The sequence below is a fragment of the Haliotis cracherodii genome, unplaced genomic scaffold (genome assembly GCF_022045235.1).
Source record: "Haliotis cracherodii isolate W230 unplaced genomic scaffold, xgHalCrac1.p SCAF_1, whole genome shotgun sequence".
In the NCBI taxonomy this organism is placed as follows: Eukaryota; Metazoa; Mollusca; class Gastropoda; order Lepetellida; family Haliotidae; genus Haliotis; species Haliotis cracherodii.
The window spans coordinates 64792402-64809739 of record NW_027266264.1 but is presented as its reverse complement, the minus strand read 5'-3'; the positions used below and the strand labels follow the sequence as shown (position 1 = coordinate 64809739).

Sequence of the window (17338 nt, the reverse complement as noted above, 5' to 3'; positions counted from 1 at the left end):
TAGCATTGTTCCAGGTGCCCGAAGTCACACGATGAAAGTCCAACTTTAACCAATAGCGGGTATGTTGATATGCCCCCTTGAAACAGAGATGGCATCGATTATCGTTAGAAGGACATTACAAGCTACTCATTGTTATTTCCCTCATTTGTTGCCGGATCTCCAGTCTCGTGTATTTATACAATTTATTATGCCCGCCTTTGGCGTGGAAAATACGTACATTTTATTCCTAATATTTGATATTCACGATATGGCAACACGCGAGGGCAATACTTTTTTATTGTGTAATCTCAATAACAATATTCGAAGTCGTAATTTCCCACAAAGAAGTAAATTAGGAAATTAAAATTATTCTCGACAACTGTGGTTTGTTGTACAACAGGCTATACGTCAATATATGGTCACAATCATGATAGCGCCAAATTAATTTCCCGGCGTTCTACCCATGGCGATGGCCCTGTGACCGTCACAATGCGCCATGTGTCCGGGAGAGAGCGCGGGCAGACATGCACGGAACTGACTCAGTCACAAGACTGACGCACTGCTTCCTCGTGTTGAGAAATTGGTTACAATACACAGAAACTGGAACAAGGCGTGATTTCTCGTAGCACCATATTTAGGTTTCTAACAAACGATCTCAGCTTTGTCTTTTGCCTATAGAGTGCATGGAGTCACATTCAACCATAACACACATACTATCTCGTTGTCGCTGCGTTCTGTATGATGCATTTGTCGTCTATATTTACCGTATACATATACACTTCCAACTAGGAGAAACACATTCGCTGTCTATACGCTTCCTAATATGTGGAAATGTCATTTATATGTTGTCTGTCTTTGCACCTCAAGCATCGAAGTAATGCATTCGTATTACTGTACTGTAATCCATTCATCGACCTTTACGCTTCCAACTTTGAGGATATGCCAATTATATATTGTCTGTCTTTACACCTCAAACATTGAAGAAGTGAGTGAGTATGGTTTTACGTCGCTTTTAGCAATATTCCAGCAATATCACGGCGGGGGACACCAGAAATAGGCTTCACACGTTGTACCCATGTCGGGATTCGAACCCGGGTTTTCGGCGTGATGGGCGAACACTTAAACCACGAGGCTACCGGACCGCCCCCAAACATTGAAGTAATACATTCGTATTACTGTACTGTAATGTATTCATCGACCTTTACGCTTCCAACTTTGAGGATATGTCGTTTATATGTTGTCTGTCACAACACTTTCAACTTGAGGAAATACGTTCGCTGACCTTTATACTTCCAACTTGGTGGACATGTCCTTATTATGTTATCTGTCTTTACACCACAAACATTGAAGTAATACATTCACGCCGTCCACCTTTATTTATCACAATCCGACAAAATGGACATGGCACACCACATGCCCTTAATAGGGGCTTACATTATATGCTTGATCGTTACTGTATTCATTACAGACATACTACACGTGTCTATTACACGACACGTGCTATATGTGATTAAACGTTTTTATTTCCACCACGGTGAATATAGATTTCGTGACAGGAAAACAATGCAATAAAGGGGGAAATTTAGAGAAATTTTGATTTCCGTAAAACGTCACGTCACTGGGCATGATCATGTTTGGCGATGTACTGAAGGAAGTGAATTCTGCAGTTGATAGTGCACGGTACGTGAAGTAATTTAAGTGTTGCGATGCAGAGATCAACAATACACTGAATTAACAAAGTTGGTGAGTCGTGATAATGATGTGGCATGACACATTCTCGGGAAATACGCACCAGGAAGGCTTTCAGCATTAAACAATAGTCTTCGTTTTGGTTTAGGTTTTCGGTCGTCGTGTTAACAAGTGTTAATATTTTCGTGAAAGGCATTATTTCCTGGCCTAAAACAGGATATGTATTTTAAACCAGAATATCTTCTTTTGGTCGCTTTGTGCACCATGACAGATGTATGAAGATCCCTGGCCCACATACATAGAAAATGAAAAAAAAACAAACATGTAATTGAAGGAGTCTTAAATCCAGTCTCATGGTTTGGTCAAAATACATAGTGCCAGATTTGTGTTTGCTGTATAACGCTGCACTCAGAAAATATTCCAGCTATACGAGGACGGTCTGTAAATAATCGAGTCTGGACTAGACAACCCAGTGATTGATTGACTCATTGGCTGTTGGCGTGGACATGTCCTGACTTCGACCAACCGTCGAGAACCCAACCCGCAGCCAGTCTGTCTGTGTACGATATCGGCTTTGTACTATCAGTGACATAAAACTCGTTATCTGTATGTGTAGGTGTATGATTCAACTATGAATACACATGTTGACAACTTGGTGTCTTGTTTCCTAAAGTGTTCTATCTACACCGTGTCAAGGTGTATATTTGGCTGTTACGATACGTGTCACTCGGTGCTTTCTCGTCGAATTTGTCAGCCGAATGGGAGAAATCGAGTCTATTATTTTGGGGCAATTTGAATTGTTGTCTAAAAAGATATTGTTGTTTCATAGATTTGAAGTGGTGTCCAGTCGATTATTGTTGGTTTAAAATTGTTGTTGGTAAATTGATTTGAAGTGTTGCTTATAGGCAATTATTGTTGGTCCTTTGATTTGAATTGTTGTCCAGTCATTTATTGTTGGTCTTTAACTCTGAAGTGTTGTCTAGTCAATGATTGTTGGTCCTTAGATTTGAAATGTTGTCCAGTCAACTATGGTTGGTTGCAGGTTGTACTGTTCTTTTTTGGGTGTAGTCACGTCGGAGTTTTGTTTGTTTGTTAGTTTGATGCTTAACACCGCAATAATCGAGTCTGGACCAGACAATCCAATGATTGACATCATGAACACCGATCCATGCAATTGGGATACGAAGACATGCATCAACCAAGTCAGCGAGCCTGACCCATCGATCCCGTTAGTCGCCTCTTACGACAAGCATAGTCGCCCTTCACGGCCAGCATGAACCTATTCTGACCCGGATCTTCACGGTCATCACGTGGGGCTGATAGATCTGTACACCCCAGGGGACTGATGACAAGGGTCAGTGATAGTATTCCAATTTAACCCACACTCGTGATAACGCAGTTGAGATACTGAAAATCTGATCTTATCTAAATTCAACCGAATGTTATCACAGCTCAGGAATGCGGGATATGAATATATGTACTGCCATTGAAGTTAATGCTAAAACTATATACAATTCATGTAGAAAACCCGCATCTCTTATGATATTGGAGAAGGGAGAATTCCGACGGTCCCCGCGCATTTCAAGTTTTGTTGAAACCTTTGAAAGTGCCATCAAAGAAATGACAAACACGGACACGTCAAAATCGAGTACATATCTGTCAGTAATGACAAGCTTGGGATTTATCAGTATCCCAAAGAAGTAAATGTATGAATCTCAAGAATTCGTATACATCGCCAGAAGCACCATGCATTCAATTATAACGCGTTTTTGCTTTTATGTATACAGTTATGTATGTTTCGTGTCTCACTTTAAAGAATAAGATGTGGCGACTATGCTTGTCGTAAGAGGCGACTAACGGGATCATGTGGTCAGGCTCGCTGACTTGGTTCATGCATGTCATCGTATCCCAATTGCGTGGATCGATGCTCATGATGTCAATCACTGGATTGTCTGGTCCAGACTCGATTATTTACAGACCGCCGTCATAAAGCTGGAATATTGCTGAGTGCGGCTTTTAACAACAAACAAACAAACTGTGAAAGGATGCTAATTCAAAGATCGCGCCTATTTAAACCTTGGATGCAGAATTTAGATATTTAACTATATATTCACAATAACCGTGCGATATTTTACACGACTTGAAATCACTTCATTAAACTTAAGTGGTTGTTGCTTTTATGTATACAGTTATGTATGTTTCGTGTCTCACTTTAAAGAATAAGATGTGGTTCAAAAGGCGACTATGCTTGTCGTAAGAGATGACTAACGGGATCGTGTGGTCAGGCTCGCTGACTTGGTTGATGCATCTCATCGTATCCCAAGTGCGTGGATTCGATGTTCATGATATCAATCACTGGATTGTCTGGTCCAGACTCGATTATTTACAGACCGCCGTCATATAGCTAGAATATTGCTGGAATATTGCTGAGTGCGGCGTTAAACAAACAAACAAACAAACAGTCTTATATGTTCTTTGTGCATCCATGGGAATGAAGAATTTAAATAATGCATCTGACATCTTCCCGAGTCAAGGGAGTTAAAGTAAAGGTCACTGTTGTCAGTTAACACCCTTGCCTTGGGAAAATGAGCCACAGAATGTGATTACCACTCCCTGTACCTGTCCGAACATTTAAAAATGTAAAACTGTACGTTGCATACGTCCGAACGTTTAAAAATGTAAAACTATACGTTGCATACGTCCGAACATTTAAAAATGTAAAACTATACGTTGCATACGTCTGAACATTTAAAAATGTAAAACTATACTTTGCATACGTCCGAACGTTTAAAAATCATGTAAAACTATACGTTGCATACGTCTGAACATTTAAAAATGTAAAACTATACGTTGTATACGTCCGAACGTTTAAAAATGTAAAACTATACGTTGTATACGTCCGAACATTTAGAAATGTAAAACTATACGTTGTATACGTCCGAACATTTAGAAATGTAAAACTATACGTTAAAATAATTTAATAAATATAAATGTGTTTTTTATGTCTTTTTTTATCCAGTGACGTATAGTTTTCAAACTGTCAGCGTTGTGAGAGGCTGCCACTTTTTTTTATGAGACAGTGGTCTCGTCTATTGTATTTCATGGGGTTGAGTCCCATTTCGCCTACATCCCATTCCCAGAAAACATGTAGGTGAATAGGGAATAGAAAATGCACCCCTATTGAGAGAATGGACTTGACCTAGTGGAATTATGGTATTTTGATGTGTAAGTGGCACATTAGTGGGATGGGTTTTTAAAACTTTTGAAAGTGAAAAAAGTTGATTCGTTAAAATTGAATCCAATGGACACTTTATTCAGTTTTGCATATTTGCGTCTTTAAGCCCAGGGCTTAATTTGGGATGAAATATTCGACCTTAAATGGTCACAAAACGCGTTATTTTGGGCATCGGCTTAAATACGCGCAATCCTGGTAATTGTTGCATGTTCAACGCATTTAACCTGTTGTAAAACGTGCAACGTATCCAAACGGAAATGGGTCAAAATTAACCCCATTCAGCAGAAACGCTGAAAGTAACGGAGAGTGTATCTAAATTATTCACCATGTTGACATAACTAATTACACATCACAGAATACAGGCACACAATGGCGTCTGTGGGCGTGCCACAGTGGCGGCTGGTGTGTATGCTGACATCGTGGGCTAATTGATCATCACAAATTATGTAATTACATATTACACGCACGTCATGAAAGACATATTGGATCAACGTGTACCCGCCTGGCCTTGAAATTATGCCCGACGAGCTTGTCGTCTGTGGAAAACATGCCGGCATTCCTTTGGGGGGGGGGGGGGGGGGGGGGCGTCTCATCAGTTCTAGACGCAATACAATGTTCTAGAGATCACATCAACAAATGGAATTTTGATTTTGTGTTGATTACTATTACTACTATTACTGATACATTTACACCATCATTTCAAAGTTTACGATCTGAAGTGCGGAAGGGAATAAACTAAAGAGGTGTTTATACGACCCCCTTTGACGGTAAACATCAAAGGTATCATTCGAGTTATTTTTAGCGCTTGATAGTGTCTACGTCACACACCATCCTCAGAAGCATTTTACTGTTACCCCCGAATCAAGGTCGGAATGAACAGTGTTTCAAGTGGTATAGAAAGCGAAGCTGACATCACCGTTCAACATTTTCAAGAACAAATAAATTAAACTGGTTAAACACGAGTTTTTAACAATGTTTATACTTTAGGGAAAATCTTTTAATATGTGTTTCGCAAGGGATATTTGTAATTGTCTATGATAAAAAAAAAACAACCACTAAAGTTTAATGAAGTGATTTCAAGTCGTGTAAAATATCGCACGGTTATTGTGAATATATAGTTAAATATCTAAATTCTGCATCCAAGGTTTAAATAGGAGCGATCTTTGAATTAGCATCCTTTCACAGTTTGTTTGTTTGTTGTTAAAAGCCGCACTCAGCAATATTCCAGCTATATGACGGCGGTCTGTAAATAATCGAGTCTGGACCAGACAATCCAGTGATTGACATCATGAGTATCGATCCACGCAATTGGGATACGATGACATGCATGAACCAAGTCAGCGAGCCTGACCACCCGATCCCGTTAGTCGCCTCTTACGACAAGCATAGTCGCCTTTTACCGCAAGCATGGGTTGCTGAAGACCTATTCTACCCCGGATCTTCACGGCTCCCACATCTATTTAGTCGCCTCTTACGACAAGCATCGGTTACTAGGCACCTTTATACTTACTTACCAGGAACCCCCACGGGTACTTCCCATAGTAAGTCAATAGACGCTCTAATTGGTGGGAAACTGAACCTTTTGTAATTGGGGTAATAAGGAGATTAGTAAACACAATGAAACTTGAGTCAGGAAACAAACAAACTAGTGTTTGAACACTTTGTTAGATCGCACCCGGGCGGGTCAATTTCCCGTATAGGCTATCATAAAAAAATAACAAACAAATTCACAGGGCACCGTTTCCCACGATTTTATTGAAATTACGACATTTACAATTTACCAATCAATGAATTGATGAATATTTCATCCAAAAACAATAAACATCGTAATTCACTGAGGGCTGACAACACGTTTACATGATTGTCTTGTTTTCTGTGTCGACCTGATCCAAGTCACAAGAGGTCGATAGAGATATATATAGGCCTCAATTGTATAAGCGTGGGAAAGTGCAGAGAGAGTTGGAATACCACACAACGGTAAATCGATCGGAGAAGTATAGATTATTCCTCACCACAAACGCGTGTTTTCCATTTTACAGGTCTGATAATTCACGCTTAAATGCCACGAGGACGAAAATGGGCGTGTGTGGTATTGCGAAACAGCTGGCAAGCCAACTGATGGGGATTGCAGCGACGCTTCATTTGGTTTGAAAATGTGCACGCGTGCTTTCACGTCAATAGCTGTAAGCATATCGTTATAATACAGATGGACGGACGGACGGACGGACGGACGGACATACAGGCATATTTATTCAGTAATAAGGGCCATCGTTCCACAATACAAAAATATATTTAAACGGTAATATCCTTTACACAAAGGAATCATATTAAACCATTATTTTCTTGTGTCTGACCAAAAAAACTTCAGCTAAATATAGACCAGTATCATATATAGAAAGTCTTTTGATTTCATAAGGCGGTATACATTTTCAGCTTTGGGATGTATATTTTGCTGTCTTAGATCAGAGAAGTGTTCACATATCATCATCACATGGTATTCATCTTACACAAACTTTTATTTTTCTTCAGATAAAATTCACAGATCTCTCACCATGAGGAATATTATTGTGTGTTTCATCATCTGGTGGTCAGGCTCGCTGACTTAGTTGATGCATGGGTAGATTATCTCATCGGATGGCTAGGTAAATTAATGAAAGGATGGGTATATGCATGTATGATTGGAGAGACTGATGGGTTGATGGATGTAAAACAATAGCATTCAATGTAATTATCACAGCTTAGTTACATTCTATAGTTCCCACCTTTCACTTAAATTTAAAATGTCCAACTACTGTGGTACTATATAAATATATTAAATATCTTTCTCAAATTTACCATTGTATACCATATAGCTGGTATATTGCTGAGTGCGGTGTTAAAAACAAACAAACATGTACGTTTTAGAAATCAGAGAGAGATTTGCCCTGCTCGTGGGCGTCAAGTTGTTGCAGAGAAACTGACAGATGGTACAGATATATGAATACTTTTTATTGACAGTCGCAACTTTTGGAATGTCTTTTAACTCTGGTCTATTTGAGATAATGTGTGACTCGATACTGAAGGCACTGTCCGTAAAGCAACTTTAGACAACGTCTAACTGAATAACGTGATTGTCCCTCTATCTAGAAAAAATAGTAATTGCTATTTCCTCGCTATATCGATAATCGGACTTTTATTTTAGGAATGTCACTCAACTAATCAGAAGTAATTTCGACAGAAGCCAATCAAATGCAAGCAATTGCGATAATACCCATTGGGCGTTAACGCTTCGTGTAATCCCGCCTATCTCCGCCCTCACTCGGATGATTGTTGGTGCTGTACATTCTTTCCAACAAGCCTGACTTTGTTTATATACAGGAACCACAGAGTACTCAAGTTGTAGACTGCACACTCCGCACATACCTTGCCTGGAGTTGTCTCGGTTGTAAACCCTTCTTCTATAAATATTACTGTTTTGAAATTCCAATCTCGCACACATGTTATTGAGAAGCAAATACACGAAGGAAATTATAATATTAATAATACAGTGTTCACAGATGAAAACTGTACAATATATTCCCTTCGAGACATCCACTGTGATTCAGTGTATATTATCGTCATGTCACCGTAGCCGCTTCATCCATTAAGTCGCCTTTTTCGGCCACGGGTAATCTATGCAGACCCTGCCACAAATATATCCAATACAGCAAGTCTTGTAATGTTTGGCAAGTCGAGATTACTACAGTGTCTGAAAATGAAAAAAGTCTCTGGGCTCCTTTTTATTATATTTTTATTGAGTTAATTTAGTATCTGTTTTCGTTCTGTAAGATATGTTCATTTCATAGACTAGATGTAAGTGCAGACCACGGGTTGCTGGGGGTCTATTATAACCCAGATTTCCCGGGGGACTCATCAGGTATTGCCCCAGTAAAGTTGACTGTTTATACTTGGTCGCGTATGCTCAGACATGTCGAGCCCACAATGTTATTGTATGCCGAGTCATAGCCCTCACGTTAGGTCAAAATAATAATAATAATAATAATAATAAAAAGAACAACAAAAACAACAACAACAACAAATAAATAACACCTTTATTATTCTTATTCTTCATCTTATTATCTTTTACAGATAACAACAATAATAATTAAGAAACACCCTCATTATTATTATTATCAACCTAACACGAGGGCTAAACACTCTACATACTATAACATTATGGGCTGGACATGTCTGAGCATACGCGTCCAAGTATAGATACAGTCTGTTGTCAGTCACTTGCCGGGCTTAATATGTGACAAGATCGTAATTCAGTTGAACGAACCCTTCCTGGTCGGGACACGAGCCGCGAGATAGCCAGCCTCTTCGCAATCTTACCTCTTTACTTTACTGTACTTTACGCTCTGACAAGGGCCGCCGGCACCGGTAGTTAAATGACATGCGTATTTTCATGTATTTACTTTAGCTAAGTAATTCTCAACATGCACAAAGCTCGCTTTGCTATTTCGTTACTAGACGACAAACTTTCCAACACATAATGAAAATAGTGTTGTGGAAACGGGTAAGAACGTGGGATTGAAAAGGGCCGTTTCCAGATCATCTGCTTAATTCGAGATACAGACTTAAACGTTCCCCCGAAAAGTTTTTTTTCAGATGTTTAATAATCAGTGTCGGGTGGTTGGGCAACCCTGTGGTTAAAGCGTTCACACGTCAAGCCGAAGATCCGGGTTCGATTCCCACATGGGTACAATGTATGAAGCCCATTTCTGGTGTTCCCCTCCGCGATATTGCTGGAATATTGCTTCGTTAAGGTAATGCCTGTATTAATCTCTGTGTCTGTGAATACGCGCACTTTCAAGTGTACAGACGTCCCTTATTAGAAAGAAATCATACCCGTTTTCATTCACCTCAACCTTAGCCATTGATACTTTCTTTAGTCCACGGGTAAATATGGGATATATCCTACATACCCTTAAACAGATATATACCATGTAAGTCGATAACATTTGGCTAGATTACTGCATTTTGAAAATGAGTGAGTGAGTGAGTATGGTTTTACGCCGCTTTAGCAATATTCCAGCAACTTCACGACGACACCAGAAATGGGCTTCACACATTGTACCCATGTCGGGAATCGAACCCGGGTCTTCGGAGTGACGAGCGAACGCTTTAACCACAAGGCTACCCGACCGCCCGTTTTGAAAATGAAGATCTCTTGGTTCCGTCTCAATATATGTTATAACTATATTTGAACACAACTGTTTTCCTTCATGTAAAATGTGTTCATTACAGAGACGAGATATTAGTCTGATAAGTATTCTAAATCACCCGTAGATGTGGCAGTGAAATACCGTGTTTATACAGCTTTAGAATAGGTCTTCAGCAACCCATGCTTGCTGTAAAAGGCGACTATGCCTGTCAAGAGAGGCGACTAACGGGATCGGGTGGTCAGGCTCGCTGACTTGGTTCATGCATGTAATCGTATCCTAATTGCGCTGATCGATACTCATGATGTCAATCAATGTATTGTTTAGTCCAGACTCGATTATTTACAGACCGCCGTCATATAGCTGGAATATTGCTGAGTGCAGCGTTAAACAACAAACAAACACAGTCTCTGAACTTACTGTGATGCTATAGCCCTAAATGAAGCAAGATTTCCCAAAGGTTCAGAATCTGAATGTCCTATCTCAGCGGAGCTTCTTTATTATTTAAATGGAGTTGCTTGTTTTTATCGAATTTTTTTTCGACTCTAAGCATATGTCTAGTATGCATACCACTCAAGAAGTATCAGTGGTATGAGATCACTATGTCATATATAGACATATGTGAGTTTGGGATATCTGAATGTGATGAAGGGCTGTGATGAACGTTTCCCTAGTATATCCGTTGCGCCTGGTTGAACACTGACAAACAAAGTTTTGTATGAGGCAGACAATGACACTCTTATAATACATTTTAATAACATTAAGAATATGCAGCAATATTGACATAAATATTATCATTTGTTCCCTTAAGATTTATTATATCACTTGTTCATGGCTTAATTAGAGAGGTGACACACACTTCGACCCTTACTGTGTATATTTTGTGTGTATGGTAATGTTATTGCCTTCTCTTACCAATAGGCTTAATTTTGTGTAGCGATTTTGACACAGTGTCTCCATCCATTCCGCTGTGATATAATTTTACTCGCATGAAGGCACTCAGATAAGGATTTTTAGTCTTGCCAATATTTTCTGTTATTAACAGGCACAACACTCCCGAAAAACCTCTTACTAGAGACTGACACAGGAAGTTAAATTCCTCCATCTTGGATTGAGATTCCAAGTAATCAGGGGAGATAACTACGAATGCATTTTGACTGTTTGAAATGCCTTTCATTATGGCGTCTATTTCCACATCGCCAGGATCGGTATCTCGCTCTGGCACAAACACACTAACACCATCTTTTTCGAGGTCGGGTATCAGATTATCTTTGACCCACACAATCACATCATCACTCACGGAGATATAGATATCGTTTTCCTTCGTGGGCTGTACTCTTGAACGCCATTTCCGCCATTTTGGACTGACGTAGTAATGCGCCAAGACAAGTAGTTCATAGCGGAACACATAGGATAGAATTGTGGAGACGACTACAACGACAGCCAACGTTCCAAGTATTCCGCCGACGATGAAGGGGGTTAGATCCTCAGGGGTGCAAACTTCCAAATACTCTCTCAGAGAAATATACGTTTCCGTGTCCTCCAAGACGCACGTAGAATGTGTTTCATTGAATTTGTTAATTTCTATCCAGTCAGCCATCCAACTGAGGGCGCAGTTGCAGATGATGTGATCAAGCTTTAATTTGATTACTGACGGAGGGAAGAGTTGAATCTCTTTGGGTAAAATGCTAATTTTGTTTCCTTCCAAATTAATTTCAGATGCATTTATTAACTGTCTAGCAGCTTGTGGAGATATTCTGGTTATGTCGTTGTTGGACAAGTCTAGATTCCTCACACGGGACAGATAAGGTCTGCCGTCCAGAACAGATATAGAGTTTCCCGTGAGGTCAATGACTAACGAGAGACCGCCGATGTTGGGGAGATCAAACGGAAGCTCGGTAAGTCCGGCGTTGACACAGTCTACGAATATGTTCAAAACAGACGGCTGCCCTGTACACGTGCAGACACTGGGACAGAGCTCAGTCAGATTACAGACCAATTTTCCGGGATCCATTTGAATCACAATCTCTCCTCGGTATTCAGGGGGATTTTCGCATCTGACGTTGAAGTAGTCCCGGCCGTCGATCGCCTTGTAGTGTTTCTGAGCTAGCATGACAAAAGAGTACAGCATGCAGTCACAAATCCAGTGATTATCCCTGATGTCGAACCCCCAATCTGACAGCAGACCCAAACTGGAGATGTTCCCAACGTTGAGCTGTTCCCAGTCAGGGAAGATTGTAAGGTTGTTGTACTGAAAATCCACCATCCCTGGTCCCCGGTGCTCCAACATCTCCGTTTTCAGCGACGCGTTGTTGACAAGTTTCCTCAGTTTGTTATTGTTTAAGTTCATTTCACAAAATGAGTATAAATTGAAATTGGAAATGTCAAACGTTTCAAGTTCGTTGTACGAGAGATCTATACTCTTCAGTTGAGGCAGGTGAATTCCTAAGGTTCCGACCTCCATGGTATGAATGTTATTTTGGGACAGATCAAGAATCCGTAGAGTGAACATCCCCGCAAATGTATCCTGCTTTAAACTAGAAATAAGATTCCTTTCCAATTTCAGCTCGTCAAGTTTACCCAAGCAGGACATGTCTTGAACATCTACGATCATGTTTCCAGAAAGATCTAATCTTCGTATATTGGGATAGGCACAAATATTGCTGGGTATGAACAGCAGACCGCCATTATTATGTTTCAGAACAGAGTTATTCCCCTTGTCTCCAAGGACGACAGCGTCACCTAGCGTTGTGTACTCCACTTGCAGTTGGCTTAAATCCAATATGAGATAAGACCTGCACTCACAGCACGCGTCTGTTTCTATTTGTTGTCTACTCCATATCCTGTCACAGGAGCTGCAGTCGCACAAGACGCCATTCTTCTCCTTCTGTGTCATGCCACATGCTATGTGCTCCTCAAATGCTTGACCAAACCACGCGTCGCACACCAGATACAGAATGGCCACGGCCCACGGAAACATGATAAAAGAAAAAAACACACACCTCGAGAACAAGTGTTTCCCACCAGCCAGCGCGTCCTTTGTGCTACTGTTAGCTACAACCCACTTCTGTTATAGATAAACCTCTCCATTACTGATCAGGCAGCGACCTGCATATAGATAAGAGATACCATAGTAAACTTCCTGTTTCGTATACAAACACACCGTGCCCTGAATGATCTGGGTCGGGGGAAATTAAGATACCGGCCATTTGATTTTCTGGGGTAGGTGGGATTTTATCGATAAAGATTTCTGAAAAATGATAATCCTTAAAACTGTTCAAAAAGAAGAAGTTGCCTGCCCAAAAATGACAGTCGTTTGTCATTAAAAAAAAATGCTGATAGATTTAAATAAGGAATCTCTCTCCCTGACATAATTCGCCCTGATCAGCAAAAAACCCTGACATAATACGCCCTGATCAATGCACATCACCCTGACCTAATACGTCCTGATCAATACATACACCTGACTTAATACGCCCTGATCAATACACACACCTGACTTGATACGTCCTGATCAATACATACACCTGACTTAAGACCTCCTGATCAATACACACACCTGACTTAAGACCTCCTGATCAATACACACACCTGACTTCATACGCCCTGATAAATGCACATCACCCTGACCTAATACGTCCTGATCAAAACATACACCTGACATAATACGCCCTGATCAATACACACACCTGACTTAATGCGTCCTGATCAATACACACACACCTGACATAATACGCCCTGATAAATGCACATCACCCTGACTTAATACGCCCTGATCAATACACACACCTGACTTAATACCTCCTGATCAATACACACACCTGACTTAATACGCCCTGATAAATGCACATCACCGCTGACCTAATACGCCCTGATCAATACATACACCTGACTTAATACGTCCTGTTCAATATACAAACACCTGACTTAATACGTCCTGTTGAATACACACACACCTGAATTAATACGTCCTGTTGAATACACACACACCTGACTTAATACGTCCTGTTCAATATACAAACACCCGACTTGATACGTCCTGTTAAATATACACACACCTGACTTAATACGTCCTGTTGAATACACACACACCTGAATTAATACGTGTTGTTCAATATACACACACCTGACTTAATACCTCCTGTTCAATACACACACACCGGACTTAATACCTCCTGTTCAATATACACACACCTGACTTAATACGTCCTGATCAATATACACACACCTGCCTTAATACCTCCTGTTCAATATACACACACCTGACTGAATACGTCCTGAGCAATAGACACACCTGACTTAATACCTCCTGATCAATACACACACTTGACTTAATTCCTCCTGTTCAATACACACACACCTGACTTAATACGTCCTGTTCAACACACACACACACACACACACACACACACACACACACACACACACACGTTGATTGACCAGTCGTATATCCACTAAGTCCTTCTGGAATCATGCAGTATGGTATACATCGATTTATAAACTGTTTTAAATGTAGACATTGTAGACATCTTACACAATAATTTTATTTCCTACATAACCTGGAAAATGTAGAAACAGTCATCTTGGATACATTTCTTTTCTGTATAACCTGAGAAAAACCTAGACATAGTTACCTTGCATACTGTTCCACCCCGCATAACCTGGTTGAAATCTAGACATAGTTATCCTGCATACTTCTCAACCCCACATAACCTGGTTGAAATCTAAACATAGTTACCTTGCATACTGTTCCACCCCGCATAACCTGGTTGAAATCTAGGCATAGTTATCCTGCATACTTCTCCACCCCACATAACCTGGTTGAAATCTAGACATAGTTATCCTGCATACTTCTCCACCCCACATAACCTGGTTGAAATCTAGATATAGTTATCCTGCATACTTCTCCACCCCACATAACCGGGTTGAAATCTAGATATAGTTATCCTGCATACTTCTCCACCCCACATAACCTGGTTGAAATCTAGACATAGTTATCCTGCATACTTCTCCACCCCACATAACCTGGTTGAAATCTAGATATAGTTATCCTGCATACTTCTCCACCCCGCATGACCTGGTTGAAATCTAGACATAGGTATCCTGCATACTTCTCCACCCCACATAACCTGGTTGAAATCTAGGCATAGTTATTCTGCATATTTCTCCACCCCGCATAACCAGGTTGAAATCTAGGCATAGTTATCCTGCATACTTCTCCACCCCACATAACCTGGTTGAAATCTAAACATAGTTATCCTGCATACTTCTCCACCCCACATAACCTGGTTGAAATCTAGATATAGTTATCCTGCATACTTCTCCACCCCACATAACCAGGTTGAAATCTAGACATAGTTATCCTGCATACTTCTCCACCCCACATAACCGGGTTGAAATCTAGATATAGTTATCCTGCATACTTCTCCACCCCACATAACCTGGTTGAAATCTAGACATAGTTATCCTGCATACTTCTCCACCCCACATAACCTGGTTGAAATCTAGATATAGTTATCCTGCATACTTCTCCACCCCGCATGACCTGGTTGAAATCTAGACATAGGTATCCTGCATACTTCTCCACCCCACATAACCTGGTTGAAATCTAGGCATAGTTGTTCTGCATATTTCTCCACCCCGCATAACCAGGTTGAAATCTAGGCATAGTTATCCTGCATACTTCTCCACCCCACATAACCTGGTTGAAATCTAAACATAGTTATCCTGCATACTTCTCCACCCCACATAACCTGGTTGAAATCTAGATATAGTTATCCTGCATACTTCTCCACCCCACATAACCAGGTTGAAATCTAGACATAGTTATCCTGCATACTTCTCCACCCCACATAACCTGGTTGAAATCTAGACATAGTTATCCTGCATACTTCTCCACCCCACATAACCTGGTTGAAATCTAGACATAGTTATCCTGCATACTTCTCCACCCCGCATAACCTGGTTGAAATCTAGACATAGTTATTCTGCATATTTCTCCACCCCACATAACCTGGTTGAAATCTAGACATAGTTATCCTGCATACTTCTCCACCCCACATAACCTGGTTGAAATCTAGACATAGTTATCCTGCATACTTCTCCACCCCACATAACCTGGTTGAAATCTAGACATAGTTATCCTGCATACTTCTCCACCCCACATAACCTGGTTGAAATCTAGACATAGTTATCCTGCATACTTCTCCACCCCACATAACCTGGTTGAAATCTAGACATAGTTATCCTGCATACTTCTTCACCCCACATAACCTGGTTGAAATCTAGACATAGTTATCCTGCATACTTCTCCACCCCACATAACCTGGTTGAAATCTAGACATAGTTATCCTGCATACTTCTCCACCCCGCATAACCTGGTTGAAATCTAGGCATAGTTATCCTGCATACTTCTCCACCCCACATAACCTGGTTGAAATCTAGACATAGTTATCCTGCATACTTCTCCACCCCACATAACCTGGTTGAAATCTAGACATAGTTATCCTGCATACTTCTCCACCCCACATAACCTGGTTGAAATCTAGATATAGTTATCCTGCATACTTCTCCACCCCACATAACCTGGTTGAAATCTAGACATAGTTATCCTGCATACTTCTCCACCCCACATAACCTGGTTGAAATCTAGATATAGTTATCCTGCATACTTCTCCACCCCGCATGACCTGGTTGAAATCTAGACATAGGTATCCTGCATACTTCTCCACCCCACATAACCTGGTTGAAATCTAGGCATAGTTATTCTGCATATTTCTCCACCCCGCATAACCAGGTTGAAATCTAGGCATAGTTATCCTGCATACTTCTCCACCCCGCATAACCTGGTTGAAATCTAGGCATAGTTATCTTCCACAATGTTCTAGTTTCCTCAGTGAGCCCATCTTGCAACAGTGGACAGGGAATAGGTGTTTATGTACAATGTATAATGATGTATGTCGCGGATAAGCTGACGCGGGCCGAGTAATAAGTGTGACCGACTTAGGCACCAGACTTGTAAATAAAGAGCTATGTTTCATGGGTTATCATGTCTTCAGTGATATGGGGGTTCCTGTTACGCGCGGAGAAATCATTGGTGAAAACAGGAATGCTTTATTAGCATCAACAGTGTTCAAGTCAGAGTCGTAGTAGGTGCAATAAATACCGTCAATGTACTTTACCTTTGAACAAGCACATCAAGTCTGTATTTATACTGGGAATCAAGCGTTTTGACTGCAAAACATCCAGGTTT

General features: G+C 40.6%; 1 protein-coding gene across 1 annotated transcript; it reads right to left on the bottom strand.

Annotated features, from left to right (window-relative positions):
- Positions 1-10926: 10926 nt before the first annotated feature.
- On the bottom strand, positions 10927-13066 carry LOC139467333 (protein toll-like). Its single transcript, XM_071248927.1, has one exon. It carries the CDS (start codon positions 13064-13066, stop codon positions 10985-10987), a length of 2082 nt encoding a protein of 693 aa, XP_071105028.1. The 3' UTR covers positions 10927-10984.
- Positions 13067-17338: the final 4272 nt, after the last annotated feature.